General features: G+C 43.6%; 1 protein-coding gene across 1 annotated transcript in view; it reads left to right on the forward strand.

Moving 5' to 3' along the window:
* The window catches only part of adam19a (ADAM metallopeptidase domain 19a), a 141,628-nt gene that overhangs the window by 112,462 nt on the left and 7,278 nt on the right, over nt 1–21,888 (forward strand). The window contains exons 11-19 of the mRNA XM_053859841.1: nt 611–753; nt 1,080–1,257; nt 6,442–6,531; nt 7,308–7,503; nt 7,860–7,968; nt 9,493–9,697; nt 11,949–12,026; nt 18,616–18,724; nt 19,929–20,070. Of these exons, the coding sequence (XP_053715816.1) occupies nt 611–753; nt 1,080–1,257; nt 6,442–6,531; nt 7,308–7,503; nt 7,860–7,968; nt 9,493–9,697; nt 11,949–12,026; nt 18,616–18,724; nt 19,929–20,070 (1,250 nt within the window). The remainder of the gene's footprint in view (nt 1–610; nt 754–1,079; nt 1,258–6,441; nt 6,532–7,307; nt 7,504–7,859; nt 7,969–9,492; nt 9,698–11,948; nt 12,027–18,615; nt 18,725–19,928; nt 20,071–21,888) is intronic.

The following is a 21,888-nucleotide window of genomic DNA, read 5'->3' on the forward strand; positions in this document are numbered from 1 at the left end:
CTTCTTTATTGAGGTCATGTTATGGTGGGAAAAAAAAAAGTTTGACTCACCAAACAAATTACGATTATTGCAGTTTGAAAGTGATTGTGAGTCAGGCTGTGTACTGCTGCTTTTTCAGTGTGTTTGGCACTGTGAATGTTTCAATCTGTGGTCTGACTTCTGTTGCTCAGTTGAACCTCCTGATGGTCACCTGAGCACCGCAGGCAATTGTGGCGCCTGCCAAATATCTCACAAACATAATGCATGTTTTATTTTTCAAGCATTTGTCATATTCAAAATGTTTTCTATCATATTAATGCTCAATATTCTTCACCCTAATCTGTCTTTTATTCATTAGACATACAAAGAATAACACCAACACACTGGTGCCAGTAAGCCTTTGGAGATGTAGTTGCTCCAAATATCAGGCAGAATTAGGGGTGATGTAGTTAGATCTTTGGATAAATAGTGCTCAATTGTTTTATAAAATGCACTGTCTAATTTTCAGCACAGATCTTGGGTGGTATAATAACAGATTCTTCAAATTGTAAAAGCTTTCTGTTCATTTTTGTGTGAAAGTTTGAACTGAGCACTTTTGTTTCCTTTGCGTTTCTCTTATTTATTGTTCCAGGACCACTCAGACGTCGCCATCGGTGCCGCTGCCACCATGGCCCATGAGATTGGACACAACTTTGGAATGAGCCACGACCACGACGGCTGCTGCGTGGAAGCCACCGCTGAGCAGGGCGGCTGTGTGATGGCCGCCGCCACCGGGTGAGCGTGGTGTGATGTTGTGTCCAGCAGTGGGAAAACGTTTTATTATTAACTTACCAATGTGGTTGGTATGGACAAAATTGTATTTTGGATTCAACTGAATTTAAAAGCTCTTTATATTTACATAGGTGTTTTATCAGGATTTTATTCGTCTGTGAATAGGCATGGTTGTTCACCGATGTGCAGAAATGATCTCAGCAACATAACTCACTGACAGAAAGACAGGCATCTGATGCAGTTAAATGCTGATAATATCCAGAGTCTGGCATCTGTGAAATGTTAACTACGTCTTCTACTCCAGTAATGCATTTTTGCTTCCTCTCCAGTCATCCGTTCCCTCGCGTCTTCAGCCGCTGCAGTAAGCGTGACCTGGACAGCTATTTCCAGAAGGGAGGTGGCATGTGCCTCTACAACATGCCCAACATGAAGGACCTGGTGGGAGGCAAGAAGTGTGGCAACGGCTTCGTGGAGGACGGAGAGGAGTGTGACTGCGGAGAACCTGACGTGAGTATTCTGGACCTCCATTTCTGATTGACCAAAAATCTTCTCTTTTTTCAATTTAATCTGGAATCTTTTACATCCTTTAATGCCTTGTTTGAAGCACTACCATATCTATCATTAGACAAGATGCTTCTGTTACTTGCTGGGCAGATGTATTTAAATCAGAGTACAGTCTGGACGGTCCTGACTTCTAGCTAAATACATAAAAGCTTAACATTTTGTGGCAGAAGAGCTGAGGTGATCATCCATGCTAGCATGTTGTTGAGTTCAGTTATTCTTAGCATTCTTTAGTTCGCTTAGTTTCACGTTGTCTCCACCAACTTTTCAATGTTTATTTCCATTATTGTGACGTTTCCGCCAGCTCTTCCAGTTGGCACTTATTTGTTTGTTGTTTCTTCAAAGCAACTCAGTTGTGTCCCTGAGTTTATTGTGACTGGCTGAACCCCCCCCCTTTTAAATATACTTAAGTACGTATAAGTATACTCGAGACCTTATGCTGTTTGCTTGGAAGTATACTAGTTTTATACTTCTTTGGACTAACTGGAACATTTTTAGTTTACTCTGTCAAGTATTCCATAAGTGTACCAGAGTACTACTAGTGTAGTAAGAGTATACTTCTCATCTGCATTTCAAATAATCTATGTGTATTTACAGTCAAAATCTCTGTAAAACATCAGCAATAAATGATGGAAGAGTACAATATGTACCACCTATGTTTGCCGTTATTTAGTAATTCAATGGAAGCACTAATCAACCACTGTTAACTGAGAGCAAAACAATAATAGAGCAAAAAAAATAAACAACGGATGTCTGTTTTCTACCCGCTGTCACCCACTCCCATGATCCTATGTGCAGTTTGGATCGTCTCAGTAATATACTTGAAAAAATGGTACTTGAAGTTAGCTTTCTTAAATACTTGGGTATCCTTCAGTTGCCAAAGTATACACCCTCTTCCTTTTAGTCTGAAGTGTACTTTAAAGTATACTCATAGTGCACTTGAATAAACTTATTTTGGTAATGGCCAGTCCATGATACTTTTGCTTGGGGCCAAATCTGGCCCCTGGGCCTGGAGTTTGACACTTGGCTCGATCAGAAAATCATTTACGAGTTCCACTGATCACTAGTTATTGACCTCAATTTTCAAGAAGAGCTTTCCACCGTAAATCAAGAAAAAGCAGCTGCACACTGGGAAGCCATATAAACTAGCAGGTGCAGGCTGGTGTCGATGATGAATGTTATCCACTTCCTTTAGTTGTCTTTTTCCCTGAGTGTTGTTTTTCAGGGCTCAGCATCGTCCTGGCGTTGCTCCGGCATACACACAGACACACAGAAGTTTCCTCAAATCAGGATGAAGCGTTTGCTCTCAATAAAGCCGGAGGTTAAGTAAATGTCTGTGGTTCAAGCAGCAGAGCAAATTGAAAACAGTAGAAACAAATTGCGGACTGACAGCAGCGGCGTCGGCACTGACAGCAGTTTGTTATGTTTCCCACCGCTGACAGTCGAGCTGCTGACAAGCCACCTGCTCTTATCTTAGCATTGCAAATGAGGCGCTCGGCAATATGCTGCACAACCGCCCAAATATATGATCAGCCCCACTATCTGACAAATAAAAGGCTCCTTCTTTACACCTTTCGCTGGTGGCCCAACTCCGCTACCTCACCAGCGGCTTTGCTTGGTGTAAAGTCCCCCTTTGTTTCTGGTGCGTAACAGTGTGTGGTCTGGCTGTTCTCTTCTCTCAGCAGGATTCTGCTCTTCAGAGCTACAAACAAGCTACGTGGGTTGTGTATTAATTGAACAAATGTATATTCCTTCAAGTAATGAACATGACATTTCCAGTTCATCCTCACTTCACTCACAAAGGGTGAGGGCTTGTCTGCACTATCAACGTTAGCTGCCACTTCACTGATGATGCGCGTGACTTCTCTTCTCCGTGTGGAGTTGCATTCACTCTCGCTTCCTTCAGGGTCTCCTGCACCCGCCGGCAGATGTGAGCTCATCACTCTGCAGGTGTCTGTGTCTAAGTGATGGCCTGTCTAAATGATGCCTACCATGGAATGGAAACCTGTCTGGCTAATATGGCTTGGATTGGCCGCTGGACCCCCCAGACGCTTCTCTACTGCGTTTGTATTGATGAAGACAGGCGCCGTCTCACAGTAGTGACGTGCTGGATCAATCGCCGTGAGCTAAACAGCGGTGAAACACTGAGCGGCCAGGACCAACTGTGTCGTCAACAGGAAGCGCTTAAATAGCTGAACAGTTCTGTCAATCGCTATCTAGCATTGAAATTGTATGGAACAGTTAAATAATTTAGACGGAAGAGGATTAGGGCCAGTGAAGAAAAAAAAATTATTGGCAGAATTCTGACTTTAATTTCAGAATTCTCACTTTAAAGGGAGGAATCTCAGTTTTCTGACATTAAAGTCAGAATTCTGACTTTAATGTGACAGTTCTGACTTTTTTCTCAGAATTCTCACCTTAAAGTGAGAAATCTCAGTTTTTTTCTCAGAATTCTGACTTTAAAAGGGAGAATTCTCCCTTTGAAGTCAGAATTCTGCCAATTTTTTTTTTTTCCTTCACTGGCCCTAATACTCTTCCGTAGATTTAGCTACCTGTTACCAGTTTTATTTGTATTTTTATGTTATTACCTTTTCAACAACTTTCATTGGTCTGTCTGTGTTGACAATCATTTGAAAAATTATGGACGGATTTAGACATTTTCATGAAATATGTGACATGGGACAAGGGACAAATTATTGAATTTTGTGAGTGATCCAGGTCGCCATCTGGATCCAGGTATTGTTTAAAGGATCTTTCATAGGGAAATACATTTGGCCCATTTTCGACCATCAGTGTCAAACTGGCATTTAGATTCAGCATGTTTTTTTAAGGATACTTTGCCCTCAGGAGACTATATTGGACGTGGACTGACGCTTCTTGGCGAAGGTTTGTGCTGTCTACTTTCTAGTTTAGTTCAATAATACTGCAAAAAAGGAGACCTTTTTTAATTTCTGGCGTGGTGGCTAATTGGTCTTTACTGTGCTTATAATTGTAATTACTGAATAGATGGGTAACTGAGTTAGAATATCTTGAGGACAGTAGACTCTGTGGCAGGGGTGCTTCATCAAATCTAGTCTGGGAGAATGCAACTTTGTGTCATGCACTACAGTCTGAGAAAACACTTCCTGTCCTCCACACACTTCTGGTGTCCAGTGCAGTCTTGCCACTCATGACAGAGAGTGAATACAAAGTCATTCTCATCTGACCAAGCGGGTGATTTGATTTTTGGTGAGCGTGACTAATGAGTGTGAAAAGAAAATCTTCCTCTCTTTCTCCCGCTTGATCGCTAATGCTGATGTTTGAGTGGGTTTGTTAAGAGCTTGCTGAGACATGTAGGCGGGGTCTTGTCAGTCGTGGTTGTCAGTCATTGTCCCTTCTGCGCTCATGACAAGCAGTTGCCTGCGTGTGTGTGTGTGTGTTGCCATTCATGTGTGACGGTACAAACACAGCCTTCAGTTTACAGTTGTTTGACTAAAGTAGCTGTGCTCAAAGAGTCATCGCCTTTTCCTCACTTAGAAGGTTGCACTGCAGTTTAGGGCGTTCGACTCCAGCTTCTTGGATGGAAGATCACTTCAATATTTCTATCAACTTAATCCTAGTTACCTGACAACAACCCTCTGTTGACAATGTCCCTCATGGAAATGCAACTACAGCTAACTTCTATTGTGGTGTGTTTCAGTTGTAGAAAGTGGAGAAGCCCTCTAAGTCTCATTGAATCATAAATCCAGAAATGACTCAGTGGCATTTAAAAAGTGAAAGTCGTCCTGACTTCTGTGGTTAATTGGCCAATTAGTGATGAGGAGGTCACAGGTTTGATCCCATGCAGAGTGTGTGCACGTCTTGATGTAGTCGCACTGGAACCCTAATTCCTCTTAATGAGCTGTGTTGTGTGTGTGTGTGTGTTGCTGCATCAGCTCATGTTTGCAGCGCTGTAAATTGGCTCGCTGGCCCTGCTCATGTGATGAGGATTGGGATTTTTAAAAATTCAAGTTCATATCCGCCGATGCTTCATCGTGCAAACACTATTTTGATCTATTGGCATGTGAGTCTGATTCCCTTCATCAGGATGTGATGGTTGTGTGCACTTGTGTTTGGTACATGACTGGGCCAGTGGTCATGTTGGAGCCGTACACAACGGTGAGGCACCGGCCAGTAGGCCTAGAATTTAGGCTGGATTCCTGCCAAGTACAAAGACTTGACAGATCTACATCTAGCCTGTTGCCTAGCAAACACTTGGCAACTAGTTGGTCAAGTTCGCTGCAATAAATGTAACATTTAAGCCGTATCAAAAACATATTCCAGAAAGTGGACACTGCTCAAGGTAATGACACTTTGTTTCACCCCAGACGTTGACCTTGGCAGGTGTGAATCTTAGAATGTAGGGAGTAGTTACAAACCTGGGCAACTTCTTCACTCCAGCAATGTTTGACAATTCACCTGTCGGGCAGCAGATGGCGCCCTGATAGGGGATCAGAGACAACCACAGAAGGTAGATGAGCAGCATGATAGACAACTGCTTTATGGCCAGCAATATAAATAACTAACATTTGGAATCTGTTCGGCAGCAATAGAAGAGGAAGAAGACCAATACTAGATGAATAATGAAGTACAAACAAGCTTGCTGACAAACAGGATCTCAGGGAACATGCATGCCAGAGTGTATTTTAAACATTAAATCAGGGGCATGATTCATTCTTGAGTGATCTGAAGTGAAATTGCTGTCAGAATTGGGTCAGCAGCTCTAGTCACTGCAACTTTGAGCCATTAATGTCCAGTAACCACGAGCGCGTGCGTCCCGATCCACTTTGTTCATCAAGTCAGGCGTTTTCACAGCACTGAAAAAGAAAATAAATGACTTGCCTCACACTTGTGAAAGCAGCACTAGCAATCATGTTTTTTTTCTTTTAACTGATAATGCATTCATGTCAACAGATTGTAGAGACACGAAGGTCATTTGCTGCTCCTCTAAATGTAGATTCAACATTGAAAAAAACATGTCTTTTTCTTAAAGTGAACCATGGAGCTTTTCATTTTAGAGTAAACACATTCAAACTGTTGGGATGGAAATGTGTGGGTGTGTGTTTGATCTGTATCAGCGGAGTTGTAACAAGCGTGTGTGTGTGTTTGCAGGAATGCACCAACGACTGCTGCAACGCCAATAATTGCACTTTGAAAGAAGAGGCTCAGTGTGCACATGGAGTGTGCTGCGAGGGGTGCAAAGTAAGACGCACACACGTACACACGGGGTCCTGCTCACACTCTGCTCAGCATGTGTCGTGGTGCGACATGTCGGCTTCTCATCGCGCCAGGGCTTTTCATCTGCTTTCTAATCAGCATTCATCCTGATGTTGGGTTACAGCGCTGTCAGCCGCGATGCACGCTTCTGCTGCGCTCCTCCTCTTTCTAAACACCGACAGTTGCACAGAAATTCTCGCGTGTGTATTGATTACATGGTTTGCTCGATGAAACATTGCAGACTGAGTTGGAGAGTTGGCAAAGTCCACGGTGTCATGGCAGTGTCCTGAAAACTGCAGCCTTTTGAGGGAGGAAGATGAACAGAATGTAACGTTCGATGCATGACTCTGGGTGACTTGTCCTGGGTTAAAAGTTCTTTCCCCGATTCGTATTGTATCCTCCAACTTTCTATACTTTGTTTCTGCGACATTTGAACTTTAATGTTTGTGAGTTGTTCCTGTTCCTCATGTGGCACTCAGCCTCACTGTAAGCATTTAGTTTGAGTTCAGTGGACAAGAAGCCACAATTCTCATTTAGTTTAGCTGTCAGGCTGAGACGCTGTGCAGGCAGAACATTTCTCTGAGGATGGAGTATATTGTTGCAATCATTGTGTTGTTTTTAATCCATGTTTTTTCTACATCAGCAAAGAATTGGTGGTGAAAATCAGTCCCTTTTGTCTTGTCAAACCTTTTGCCAGTTGCTGTCTGTTTCTCTCTCCGAGCGTCTCTTTTGTTTCACTTTGTTCCCTTGTTGTCTTTCAGCTGAAGCAGGCGGGCACAATGTGCCGTGGACCAGCAGGAGCCTGTGACCTGCCAGAATACTGCACAGGAGCGTCTCCATACTGTCCCACCAACGTCTACCTGCTGGATGGCTCGTCCTGCCAGTATGGCGTGGCCTACTGCCACAACGGCATGTGCCTCACCCATGAGCAGCAGTGTGTGCAGCTCTGGGGCTACGGTAAGGACTCGGCCTGTCTGTGGGCCACACAGCCGTCCACATGTGTGTTGAGGCAACTTCTCTGTGATAGTGCATGAATTTAACACACAAACTACACTACAAAAATAACTTAAAATCCTGTGTTTGTTATTGCAAATAGCCTTCATTTCAAAATGCCTGACTTCCTCTTCCTCATCTTATGAAGAGATACATGAGAAAAATTATGTTGTCCTGGGACACCTCTGAGTTCAACTCATTTTTATTGTACCTTTCCCTTGCAAGCGTTATGCTCTGTTGTTGCGTCAAGGTTAACCACTAATTATTTGAAGCCAGAATGAGCATCTGTTCTGCACTCTGCTTTTGTGTCTTATGTGTAGGAGCCCGACCAGCTCACGACGCCTGCTTTGAAGATGTCAACGCTGGTGGGAACGCTTTTGGAAACTGTGGCAAAGACCAGTATGGAAACTTCACGAAATGTGCGAAAAGGTGAGCGTCTTGCAGGAGACCCGAGTCACGTGTTTATGAAGGAAGACAAAACTGAGATTTTTCTTCCCGACAAAACAGTTAGCTTCAACAGAAGTTGAGCTACTTGGCCAAAGATCTGTCCACAAATCTTGTTGGCGTGTTTGGAAAACGTTTCATTCTGTTGCAGTGGGTTTCGGAGGCAGTGGTAGCTCCTCTGTGCACCGTCTCCAACCTCAGCGGGATCATATTTGTGGCACGGCTCCAGAGCTAATTAATGCAACCAAATTAGCCAGTTATCAATGTAAATGAGGCTTTGGATTAAGTTTGTGGATGTCTGCCTCGCATGCTGCATCATTGCTCAAGTCCGTTCCCCAGTCCCACCGGAGTCCTCCGTGTTTCCTGACCTCAGCTACTCATGGAGCTGATCAGAGGGAAAATAAATCAGCCAGCAAAGGTGTGATCCCTGCTCACAGAGCCAGGATCTGCCCATCACGCCGCTCTCCGCCTCATTTGTTTTTCCAGTGAAGTAGATTACGGCTGCCAGTGTGTCTTGCTAATGTGAATTTCCATATTCATGAGGACGATATGAGTGCTGATAAAAGATTTAGGGAAGACAAAAAGACACTTTTCTGGAAGCTTTTCTCAACAAAGACTGGATTTGCACATTTACTTTATTAGGAAACATTTTAAGCAGGAGGGAGGAGCGTTTGAAAAATAAACTGGGTAGGCGTTAAATACGAGGTGGGCTCCGATCAGGCGCGCCACACCACTGCATACAGCAGCAGCTCAATGATTCCATAGCTGTGAGGTGAGCAGACTGACAAATGGTCCGAGTCTAGAGATGCCAACAGATATGATGACATTTAGGATGTCATGCCTACATAATGCCACCACACATACATTTTAAATATGTAACTCATGTATGAAGAAAGCATTTTTTCACTTTAAAAAGTACCGGTAGCACTTTTACACAAACATTAAGCTTGTTCAATCATAAACAACAAAAGCCTTCTGTGCAATGTCAGTGTCTATTTTAATTGTCTTAGGCTAGTTATGGCATTATTATCTCAGTGTTTAGTGTCAACAGTCTTCAAAACAAAGCATAAAAACACAGCTGGAAACACAAACCACAGCTGCTCTTCATCATCCATCAAAATGTCTTCCCTTCTCCTCAATTTTTTCTTATTTTTGGAAGTTTCTGTTTCATTGTTGACCTAAAGAATGTTTGTATTTGACCTAATCCTTGCACATTGGGATCCTCACTGGTAAGTGATTGGCTGAATGAGTGGGTTAACACTCGGGAATAATTGTGCCTTTTCTCTAGTGTTGCAAATATTGTGGTTGAAAGTTGGCAGGCCAAGGTTTTCTCTCTGAGGCATGATAGAGAGTCACTCAGTTCGAGACACCTTTTGTGGTGGGGAACACATCACCTGCAGCTACACTGTGAAAAAGAAATTCCCCTGAAAACAAAATAAGTTTCTCTTCCATCCAAACTTGGCCTGTTTGATGAATTTGTCTCTGAGTCATGCTTTGGTTTGTGTCCAGTGATGCCAAGTGTGGTAAGATCCAGTGTCAGAGCGCAGCAAAGAAGCCCAAAGGCACAAATGCAGTGCCCATCGATACCACCATCAAGACAGGTGGCATTGAGGTGAAGTGTCGCGGCACATACGTCTACAGCACCCAGGACGGCCAGGGGGACCTGCCGGACCCAGGCCTCGTCATGACAGGCACCAAGTGCGGCGAGGGCAAGGTGGGTCATCCGTCTTGCTGAGTGGAACATCTGAAGTGTAAACAAAGGTTTTTAACAATTTCAACTTTGACACTAAATCTGACAAACACATGCCACAGAGGAATTGCAGCAAAGCATAAAATCCCTCCCAGGCTTTCTCTGTTTCAACATGGTCGTGTTTGTCCAGGCTGTTGCTGCTCCTGCAACTGAGGTTCAAACAAATGTTCCTGTGTCGGGATTCACTGCAGTTACACTCAAAACTGCCTGTTATAAAACTGTGCAGCTGCTTATAAAATTCCATCTTGATGTCATGTTGCATTGGAGAGCTGACCGCTTGCTCCTCGCTGTGTTTTACTATAACCAGGCTTCAAACAAAGCGAGAAGACACCGAGAATTTTTAATTAAAAGTGATGCTGCATCGCTAATGAAGTGAGCTAGTGAGAGCTTGTTTTTAAATCCTGCTTCGCTTGTTGTTTTAAATTTTAAATGCTTCAGTTATTCCAGCTGGAATTGTCTGTTGATGTGGCTTTATTTTTATGTACCGAAGAGGTTTTTAATATGGGATGTGCATTATTAATGGAAATAATGCTGGGGAATTGTCGCTAACACAGTTCCAATTTAGTTTAAGTTGCATGATAAAGTACTGGTATTTGTGTTGTTTTACTGTGTCTCCACAGTGTCACCTCTCTCTGATATTTCTGTGCAGTTTCAGTATAGAGTTAGAAGTCTTTCAGGACACAAGCTGTGACCTTGAAGCTAAGATGAGTCCATCAACGAAGCATAAGTTGCTGGTTCATTCTCCGGAGGCGCAGCTCAACACCCACTGTTGTTCTCCTCAGGATAAACTTTTGTTTTTGATTTCTTCAAACTGCTGGGGTTTTGAACTGTAATCTCTAGAGGAATCAGGGTGATCAACTCAAGCTTTCTTACTTCCCATTTCACCGTCAGACAAAAACAACCAAAATACACGCTAAATAATTCACTATGGTGTCCATAGATGTGGAAATCTGCCCTCACAGACCGAGCCACGCCTTCTCACAAGTACAGGCAGCTGATCCTCTCACCGAGTCGGAGCCTCCGCAGCACCTCTCCCTCTTACAGATTGTCTGCTATAATGTGTTGTAAATAAGACGCGGGAGCAACATTGCCAGCCATTCACTGCAGATTTTAAATCACCATGTTGAACGGGTCTTTTTTATCAGCTATAAATGCTGCTGTCAATTTGAATCTCTCACTCATTCAGCCTTATTCAACACTTTATTCACTCTGCTCCATGGCAACAACCTAAAGAGGATGAACCATAGAAACATGCTGTTATATTGAGACGTTTCAGTTCAGCCTTTTTTCTCTTCTTCCGCTTTCAGCATTTCCCATCAGGGGTTGTCACAGCAAGTCAGTTTCCTTCACTTCAGTCTGTCTTGATCATCCTTCCACCTTCACACCTGTCCGCCTCATGATCTTGTTTATCCATGAACCTCTCTGCTCCTCTCATCCTCAACTTTCTTCATACAACATGTTTCCTGTCTCTCCTTTCCACGCATCCAAGCCATCTGCATCCTATTTTTTTTCCATACTGGAGCTGACCCTCTGATAAACCCATTCCCTATTGTGCCCCTTCTTTTCACTCCCAATGAAAACCTCAGTATCTTCTTCTCATAAGACACTCAAATGACTGAATAAGCTCACAAAACACAGAGGCATAGATTTTTTTATTGACTTAAATCCAGTGAAACCCATACTCAAAAGATGGTTCTGCCACGATTCACACATGTCAATGAGAAGTTGCATTCTTCTTGCATCAATCATCTGCTAACTCGATCGACCAGATCCAAGTCTGACATGTAGCAATTCCAGGTCACTGCTTCAGAAGAAACATCATCTGCTCTTCAGTATTGGAAATAGCAAAACAATTACGGCTTTTCTAAGGTTATTTTAATAAAAGAGCTACGGTACAAGCTTCACATTGAGATTTGTTTTGAGTCTTCTTTGACACTTGGATAACAAATGCATGAAATGAGAAATGAACCAGTGAGCTGTGACTCATAAAAAATAATAGGATAGACAGAATGTCAGAATGATCCAGGAAGCAAATATGACTCACCACTAAATCATTACAGCCTGTCTTTACTCTCTGCCCTTTATGCGTCCTGAAAAGTTATTTTCTGAAGTGAAGGTCATGACCGTGCGTGTCAGCCTGTAGTGTGTACGTGCGTGTTTCGTCTCACGATAATCTCTTTCACAGCATGTGGTCCTTCTGCTTGTGTTGTCACAGGTGTGCCGAGACCGCAGGTGCCAAGAAACCTCCTTCACCGAGCTGGAGACTTGTATCGCACGCTGCCATGGCAATGGGGTATGAACGCACTTGCAGCGGTGAACCAGAATCTGCTCACTCTCCTCCCCGGCAGCTCGCTCAGCTCTCTAATCGTATTGTCGCACGTGTCCTTTGGTAGAGGTGCCGCTGTGCGCCGATTCACTGTGGCGAGCGCTGTGGAAAATATAAGCTCCACAGCAAGTGAAGTTATGAAGTATTTACTGGAGCAGGACAAGCACGCCTGAGGCAGCTACGGAGGAATCATACATAGTTTATGCGTCAGCAGCATAGTTCTGCTCTGCAGTGCCCTCGGGGTAAAACACTTGTTACTTGAAGAAACGATGATTCAGGCGTTTACTCCTGTATTTGCCGTGATAGTGGTCGTGGCTGCAGCCTGTCTGGGGGCGTAGATATTTCACTATTGGGTCATTTGTGTTAAAAATGAAGTGTTTTCAGGATGGTCCTTGGAAGCCCCAGCTATTTTCTCCGGCTCTGATGGATTTGAGTCGAGAAGTGAGGAGTATTTCGCTGGAAATGTCAGATAAAATGGTATTACTCATCGCCATCTTGTCCACATTCCTCCAGTGACTACACTTGGTCCAATCCCACGCTGTTTCTGTGACACACAAACGCACAGCGAGGAAGGTTCTCATCAATTTATGAAGATTTTAACACTTCTGAGTCTCTTTCTGTGTCCGTGGGAACGTGTGACACTTCAGTTCAATCCCAAAAGTTGTCTGCTGCTAACTTCAGCACCGAACTTCTTTTCACCTGAAAGTGCAGGTCCCTTTCATGCTCTCGTTTTTGTGACAAGAACAGCTGCAAAAAGGAAAAAGTAGCAATGTCATTTGAAAGTAAAGCGCTTGGCATCTGTAAAATGGTACAAAAATGACCTGAATTTTGAGTTATCCAACTCAGTGTTAACCTACTTGCTTCAATATCCAGAGAAAAGTAGGGTACATTTCACAATTTCATCATCATCAATCCCTTTACTCAAGACTTATGGTTTCCCATAAGTGTCAACAAAGCGGGGGGTCCGAATCATAAGAGCGCAGCCCAGCCGTCATCCACACTGTGTGCAGCTCACACTGTGTGTATCCTTCTTATTAACAAAACTAGAACAGAGGCAGCAGATACCTCCGCCAAGGAGCTTATTTCACATGGGTTTAGAAAGAACAGAACACAAACAAATCAATAAAACAACATTCATGTTAACTCACAGCCAAAGCATCGTCCCCTACTGGAATTTGAACCACTTGAAAGTTGGTCTATTTTTCTGATTTACACACATATGTTAATACATTTTGCTAGTTTCAAAGATAAGAAGTGTAGAAGAGTGCACTCAAGCATCTCAACTAAAGTATATTTACCATGAATGCAAATGAGTATTCTAGAGGTAGAAGTACACAGTTTCCTTTTTTTATTCAAGAGTAACAGCGGTCACTTGTTTTTATTAGGTAAACTAACAGAAATATCAATTTTAATATTATTGACAAACGCAGTATTTGAGAAAATGGCCACTGGGAGGTATTTGAGATGATTTGCTTGTAGATAGAGCATTCCAGGCTAGAGCCGCTGGATGTTGAATTTTGGTTGAAACTATTGTTATGGTCTGACAAAGTACACAGTCCATACATGTAGCTCAGAGCTGCTTTATTTCAGCCAGGGAAAACAAGGACCAGATGTGAGTCCAAGGACGTTCACTTTCCTCAGGCCATGAACCACGTGTATATATGTCAGTCTTCACTTAATCCAGTGACGTGAGTGGCACAATCACATTGTTCATTCAGGTTTCATGTAGCAAGGCTCCAGATCTACGAACCAAGATGACTGAAAGTAGTGGCCCACTTTAGTCAAATCTGAATAGCCCGATGCATTCAGGGGAAATATACTGAAAAAATGTAATCGCTTCCAATCCATCTTGAACATTTCATGAAAGTCCATGCTTTTAACAAACTAGCGCTGGCGAAGCAGAACCTCAGCCACGGCTTGGTGGAGGGGATAATAACATCAACCACGGGTGTCACAGATCAAGATCTCCAGTTAAAGGGAGACCTGGATGAAGTGATCTGTGCATCTGCCATCTGACTTCATGAACATTTTAAAGCGCTGCTCTTGTGGGACCAGGTGGAGGAGGCAGCTGGTTTGATAAAGTGGACATGTTGTGGAAAAAAAAGCAACATCCCATTGGAATGTTTCTCACCCTGATCGTGTCTGTTGCGCGTGACGCTTTCCCCCTGCGTGAGTCCTAAAACAGCAGTGTGCTAAAGGCAGTCTGGTGTGAGAGGACGCAGCAGGTGGTAGCTGGGAAAGCTCTCGGCTGGATCAAGACCAGAGCAGTTTGTGTTTCCTAGAATGGAAATATATCATTTGTGTTGAAGGATCTGTCTTCACTTTTCACTGAGATATTGTTGTTAATTAGCATTTAGTCTCACCTGAGCAACAGGCAGAGCCTGACTCAGCCGAAGTTGAGTTTCACAAGAAATGAGACTTTATCAGAATGTAGACGGACCGATGCACACACACTCAAATCATGAGAGTATTCTATCCCTGCTCCCTTGTTGAAGCTGACTGGTAAAAACGTGCATCTCCACTCGTCCCTGTGAGCCGCTGTGTTGAAGGGAAACTTTCACGGCTACTGCAATATCAACGCCAGCGTTTCCCTGCGCACACGTGTCTCTTGCTTGGCCCAGATTGAAACCAGCTCTTTTCTGTTTTGACCCGCAGCGTTTGACAAAAGCAGCCTGGACGCAAATTTCACACCTCAGCTCTTTGTTTACCCCGTCAACTCTTTCTAAATGGGCTAGCGCTCGCCCGGCATTGTTGTTTGATTGGAAATATAGAGGAGAGTCGGATATTGCCTCTCCTCCTGTAATCCCTGTCTTTCGCCTTCTGATGTGGCGTCAGCACTATCAGAAGTGGCTGGGAGTCAGGATTAGTGGCCGTGATGTCGCCTCCCCTCTCAGCTCTCTCTGTGTTTGTTTTAATATTTGTTGTTACGCCAAACAGACAAGAATAACAGCCTGCAAAATGACTTATATTAGGGCGAAAATCTTTTTTTATAGGCTGTTTTATGAGACAGAACCGTTGGGTATCATTTGAGCAAGATTGTTATGCTTGCGTTTATCATCATCACCGCACTTAGATGAGCACATGCTAGTCATATTTTACTGGCACATTAAGTAATTTATTGGCTTTCGATGGGTGTAGTTTGTGGGATTAACACAACCATATCAGAACAATTGAACATTTTTCTAAAGGCTGCTTGAACTACTGTTAAAGTGTGTCTTGAAGCCAAATGATGAAACGCACTGGTATAATAAGGGAACTACACCTTCTACGTGGCTGGCATCACATTGCTAACTAGCTTATGTCCTTACATGCTCATGCTTTTGCTCATAGAAGCTTCAAGTGTGCAGAGAGAGGCTTGGAAAAAATGTGTATCCATTGACAACATCAGGCAGTTTTTGCATCCTCTATGTACATTGGCGGGGGTGGAGGTGAAGTTCTGCCAACTGTATACTATACGTAGCAACAGCAAACCGTCCCATCTGGGAGGTCGTAGTGAGTTTTCCAGTGCAGTCAGCAAATTGGACTGTAAATCGTTTTCTGAAGAGGAAGTTATACTTTGGGGGATTTAGTGCATAGGAGTGTGAAGATGTTGAATGAAGAACTGGTATGAAATGAGTCCATTTGCCTATAGAATCAATGGCCTCACCAAGTCCATTTGTGCGGCGTGTCTACAAGTGATTGTGCAAGGTCCTGGCAGCATCTCTGCTCTCAGTCTGATCAAGAGTGTTTTGGATTGCTGCTAAAAAGAAACAAGCAGAAAACTTAAGCTGTATCAAGTCTCAGAACCAATCCATGAGGCTGAAGATCCTGAGAAGCATGTGCGAAATTGATGGGCAAATAGTATATGAGCACCTCAATAGATAGTTACTGTCCACTCCTGAGTCTCCATAAGGTTTTCATTTAGTCTGTGCTAGGGCTGATCTGGTTTCACCAGATGACTCTACAACTTTACACTACTGCAAAATGGGTCTGATAATGTAGAGCACCATTGTTTTCTGGGAGTCATTTCCTGCTTCAACTGGTGAAGGGGACATTCCCAGACACTTAGCTCAGCATTAAACAGAATGCCGTAAAGATTTTGGATCTCAACATCAAGTTACTGAGTTGCAGTGCATGAGTTCATTGTGCACCATTTGGCCCTGAGTTACTGTTATGGAAATGATTCACTTCCATTGTATTTCGCTTTGAGCCACAAAAACCAATCAACAGCGAAGTGATAAAACACACCCTGCGATTCCTTCGTCTGGTTCGCCCCGACTTCACTCAATAATTATTTATGAAGAAATATGAAACAGTGGCTGAAAGAATGGAGTCCCTCCTGCCCCAAACAGGAGTCGGACCTTCACTTGCGTCTCAGCCCTGTGGGGCTTCATTTAGTGAAGCGTGCTACTGAGGAACTCTCTAATTAGTCAAATTAAGAGCTAAATGAAGGCGTCCCCCTCTTTTTCTACCTGCCTGAAGGTTTCGGTGACTTCAGTCTTTTCACGCACACATTGGTACCGTAGTCAGGCCCCTCGTGTCCCTGTGTGATGCTCCCTGTTGGCAGTGAGGAGCCCTGCTCACAGTCGCTCAGTGAGGATGTGCCTCCCTTGCTGACATTCGCCTGAATGTCTTCTCAGCTTGCAAGTGTGTTCTGTGACCACTGATGATTTCCTGGGATTTCAGAGACTTTATATTTCACTCAGCTGACACTGAATCAAATAGAGGACATTTTCTTGTCATCTAGGTGCAGTGCAAGAACACCCACTCTTCAGTCTGGGGTGGAAAGAGTCAGCTGTTGTGTTATCAGTAAGGAGCCCGTGTCACCTCTGGTGCTCTCGGCAGACTTACTGGGAGACCCTGTCAGTTAGGGGTCAGCACAGTGACGGTCTGATGATGGGCAGAGGTTAAGGCTGCCACCCCTGTCAGGTCTGGATGGACTGGGCTTGGTAGCGTAGAAGGGAGTCACTAGAGTTGAACTAAGTGTAGATAGATAGATAGATAGATAGATAGATAGATAGATAGATAGATAGATAGATAGATAGATAGATAGATAGATAGATAGATAGATAGATAGATAGATAGATAGATAGATAGATAGATAGATAGATAGATAGATAGATAGATAGATAGATAGATAGATAGATATGAAATGACAGAACACAACAAAAATCAAAGTTTCTATTCCCATTTCCAACAAACCCTGAAAGTTCCAGGCCAACTGGATCCCTGCTGGGCTCTCACTGATCCAGGTTTAGCCCAAGTGGCTTGCAATATCATGGCATCATGTGCAGCATCAGACTCACTGCACACACTGCAAGCTGCTTTTTCATTCTCAACAGTGACACAAACCTCTGCAGTCATTTCAACACATGCACTCTTTTTTCACCCTCTTCACTGTGGCGTGAATCAGGATCATTAATAGGCAGGTACTGTAGGTGGCCCTTGGTCAAAAGATTCCGAGCATGACCTTGGACATGAGTCCAGTTTTGAGGCAGAGTGGCTGTGTCTACTGTACTGTTTCTGTCCCATCTGTGCTGCTTTTTCTGCTGATGTCGCCTGTCAGAGCTGGAGGAGCTCTGGATGTCCGGAGTGATATTCATGGGTGTCGGTCATGATCGTGTCTGATTTCACGGCCTTTGGCCGGTCAGCCCTGAAAACAGTTCTGCCTCCTGCACCTTTAAATCATTCTGTGGAATTTCTAAGCTGATCTCTCGCTGCATCGGGATAGTACTTCTTTCAAGAGTTAAAAAGAATTAGTTTTCTGTTGCAGAGGCACCCACAGATAATTTTAAATCCATATAAACTTTGTGGCCTTAATCCACTTCCTGATAAGGAGAGTGGCAGAATGCAGGACCTTTCAGTCAGTGATCATTGTTGCTGTAGCTTAGCTCACTATGTCATCACTGTGAGTTTTTTGTTGACCACTTTTAACCTATGTATTTTTAGGTTAGCGTGTTGTCTGATCTATAGGTACCGTTTTTTTTTTTGCACTTTATATTCTCAGTAAATATGTCACGCTGTCTGTTTCATGTAAGCGGTTAGTTAGAATTGAATTTTGTTTAATAGAACACTCCGTGTGAGTCATCTACTAAGCCATCCACCCATCCCTCTAGCCAAAGTAAAGACCCAAACCTCCAGAACCCTCTTCTTCTCAAGGAATACCATGGCTTTGCTTCCGTCATCTGGGCAGCATAACAGCTTGTGTGTCCTCCTCCTCCCTCTTCTACATGCTCAGTCACCTCAATTTCCCTCAGAAGTTCCATTCTGAGTCTCTTCCTGGTAGCGGAGCTTCTGCCCTATCGCTACGAGATACCTGACTCCCAGTGGAGAAAAGTCATTGCAAACACTTGTAGGCGCGACATCGCTGAGGCTTGTGGCATTAGTTGTGAGTAGGTCTTTGTCTCTTAGCTTTTTCTTACTGTGGCAGATCAGTAAAGCATCCTGATCTGCAGGTCTCATGCCCCAAACTAATCCCAACCCGCAAACTCGGATGTGGACGAGGGAGCAGAGATTTAAATTGTGATCTCTCTGAGATGGTCAGCACTCAAGTCATGTGTGTTTGTGTCCCACCCAGGTGTGCAACAGTAATGGGAACTGCCACTGCAATCGTGGCTGGGCCCCGCCCTTCTGCGAGAAGCCTGGCCTTGGAGGAAGCGTGGACAGCGGGCCGATCCAATACGACAGTGAGTGACACATGAGGAACTCACCTTGTTTATCTCAAAGAGTCTTTTCAAACTCACGATTCAATGTCCCCTTGAAAGCCCCTTCAGATCGAAGTATTGGCAGAATTGTCATGAGGTTTGTCAAGGTGTGGAAGCTGGAGACAGAGCAGGATGGTGTTTTAACCGTGGTGTTTATGCTAAACAAAAAGTCTTAAAGGGCAACACAAAAGGAGGGGAAGGACAAAACTGGGAAGGACGAGAACAGAACTAAATATAGAAAAGACTTGATCTTGACAAGACAATGACTAGACAAGACGAGATTTTGACTAACTTGGCGAGATGATTACCTGACTTGACGTGACATGAAGGGTTGACTTGAAGGGGTAAGGTGAGACGATGACTTGACAAGACAGAGCTGAACTAGACTGTTACCTGAATGACATGCAGACTTGACTTGACAGGGAAAGATGGCTTGACTAGATGAGATGGGACTTGAGACCTTACTTGAGACTTGACTCGACTAGACAACATGACACACAAAAGTGATGACAGATGAAAGTGCACCATCATTGGAACAGAGGGGAAAAAACAAGACAAACAACCCCACCAAAATAAAACCATAAATAAACAACAAAACATTTGTTTGAACAGATGAGCAGAACAGAACTGGCGACCCGTGACAAACATTTATTTTAGCTCAGACAGAATTGGAAAAACAAAACTTCAAACCTGCGTCTTCTCCAGTAGTTAGCAGCTCAGTATAATAACATGGAGCTCAAAGACAATTTCTGATCCTCAACTGAAAAATTAAATATATGTCAAACGAATAGTTCATGTTTTTTATTATTAAAATATTGATGTAATGCAATTCTGGAATAAAAATGTTGTTGTGTTGTGTGAAGTCTGAGCATGTGACAAAAGAGAGACTCTGTTTTGTCCACCAGACTGATAGAGGCTCCAAACACGACACTTGTTCTCAATGAAGTCGAATTCACATTTGACATTTCAAATTGGTTCTAAGTGATACAATAACACTCTGTCAACGCCGGTATTGATTCAAGTAGCAGCAAGTTGGTCTGGCTGCCACTTTTATTGCTCAGTAAATTATTGTCTTAGATGGAGGGAAAGCGTGCAAGGAGAGATTTGTTCGGCTCACTTCATTATAAACACAGCACTCAATACCAACTCTGGAGAACGCTCTGAAAACAAGTGTCTGTTTCTCCAGGCCAAGTGGGGCTGGTGGTGGGTCTTCTGTTTGCCTTCCTGGTGGTCCTGCCTGCCGTGCTGCTGCTCTTCTACTGCTACAGGATCAAGACGTCTTACTTTCACAAGTGGCTTTCCCAGCGAGAGAAGAACAAGAAGAACAAGTAAGAACAAGTGTAAAACCAGCTGGTACAGACAGTGATACAATTCCTAACAGTTTAAGATTCAAGGCGAGATCCTTCGTCACTCAACTGCATGGGGATCGATTTATATTGATAAGAAAATGAAACCATCTTGTTTTGTTTTTTTTCTCCCAGGTATGTTTTGAATGGTTGCAGGTTTGAATCCAACTCTAAGTTTACTGCCAATCTGCGTCCTTTCTATATGTGGAGTTAATTACTTCTTTGCTTGGTCGCCGGGCACTTTGGTTTCCTCCCAATGACCAAAAACACACAGAGATTATTATTGACTGTAAATTGTGAGAAGCTGTTTGATGCCTATGAGATAATCTCCAGCCCTGAGACAGGAGGAGAAACAAGAGGTACATATGTGCCTGTGAAGAGCTCCAGTTGCTGCTTGTATTTCATTTTATTTAAAAAGAAAAAAAGATGAAGACATGTAATCAAAACTTCAAGGCGATGATGGGAACAAAAAGGAAGAGAAAGTTCAGCGTAGCTGCTCCAAAAACAGATCGATGTGTGAACCAGGATGCCCCCGTGCTCTGTCAACACTCATTTCATACTTCATCTCACCTCCATCAGAAGCCACGGACAAAATCCATGTTGTCCTAAACCTGCAAGCATCTTTTAAAAGCGCTGTCATAAACCCTGCCAGGATCCGCGGCATCGCCATCGCAGCCTCTCTGAAGAAGCTCCGTGCAGTAACTTTTAAAAGCCGAGAGTTTCTGGGGAGATTGCAGTCTCACATGCACCTCGACCTCCTGAAGGAGAGCCAAAGAGAGGGAGCTGGACCTGAGAGAGATTGTGCAGTAACTGCTGCTGCACCAGAATAGCCATTGAAGGGACAACAGTATGGGAAATGGAGCGGCTATCTTGATTGAAAAGTCTCTTAATGGCGCCAGCTGTGATAAAATAACTACATTTTTTTCTGGTCTTGTTCCCAAAGAGCAAGTTCATTCACAGTTCAAACGATGACGCGGCAGGTGGCAACAACTCAGCATCAAATCAGCTCCGATTTTTGTGGCTGGAGAAACGTTCGGGAGTCCAGCACAATGGTCCGTCACCCATTCATCATGAGCAGAAATAACTCCGTCAGGTTCTGATGGATTTATGGAGATTGTGGCTTGGCACTTTGTTTAGCTGGCGGGCGGCTGAAAAGAACTCAACCTTCATCACTTTACATAAAAGAGGGATGGCCGAATGAATCATGTGAGCGCTAGCAATGTTCCCACCCATTTATTTGTTATTCAAAATAAGGTTTAAGGAGCTTTGTTGTTGAGGAAATTCCACGTCCAAAATGTCTCAGTACTAATACTGGATGATGAATAGTTTCACAGAGGTTTCTTCTTAGTAACATAATGAGTAACTGGAAACCCCAAGAAACTAAATCCGTATGCGAAAATATCACCTGCCCACTCACTTTTACAGGTCTATAGCATTAGCACTCAACATCTTTTCCATCTTACAGCTGCTGTCAAGTCAGCACTTCTTTAAGTATCCTCCCAAAGGAATGCGTTCTCAGGCCGAATCAAAATTGAGTCCTGGAGTGTAAGGAGAGCAGAGTTGGTTCCACAATAGCCATGTTGGCACATTATCGTCAGCAGTGCTTCAGCTCCATCATCCATTTTGGTGTCCATTGCACGACAGCGCTTAAGCTCCATTACCACTTCATAACAGCAGTCATTTCAGCCCTGCCTCACTCGTACATCATCGCAGGGCGAGTCGTGTTGGGCCACCTGCATCTGCACCAAGCCAAATTGACATATCAGTGGCGGCAGCATCTCTTCAGGGTCAAGTACTCAG

This window comes from Synchiropus splendidus, chromosome 3 (assembly GCF_027744825.2).
Source record: "Synchiropus splendidus isolate RoL2022-P1 chromosome 3, RoL_Sspl_1.0, whole genome shotgun sequence".
NCBI classification, from domain to species: domain Eukaryota; kingdom Metazoa; phylum Chordata; class Actinopteri; order Syngnathiformes; family Callionymidae; genus Synchiropus; species Synchiropus splendidus.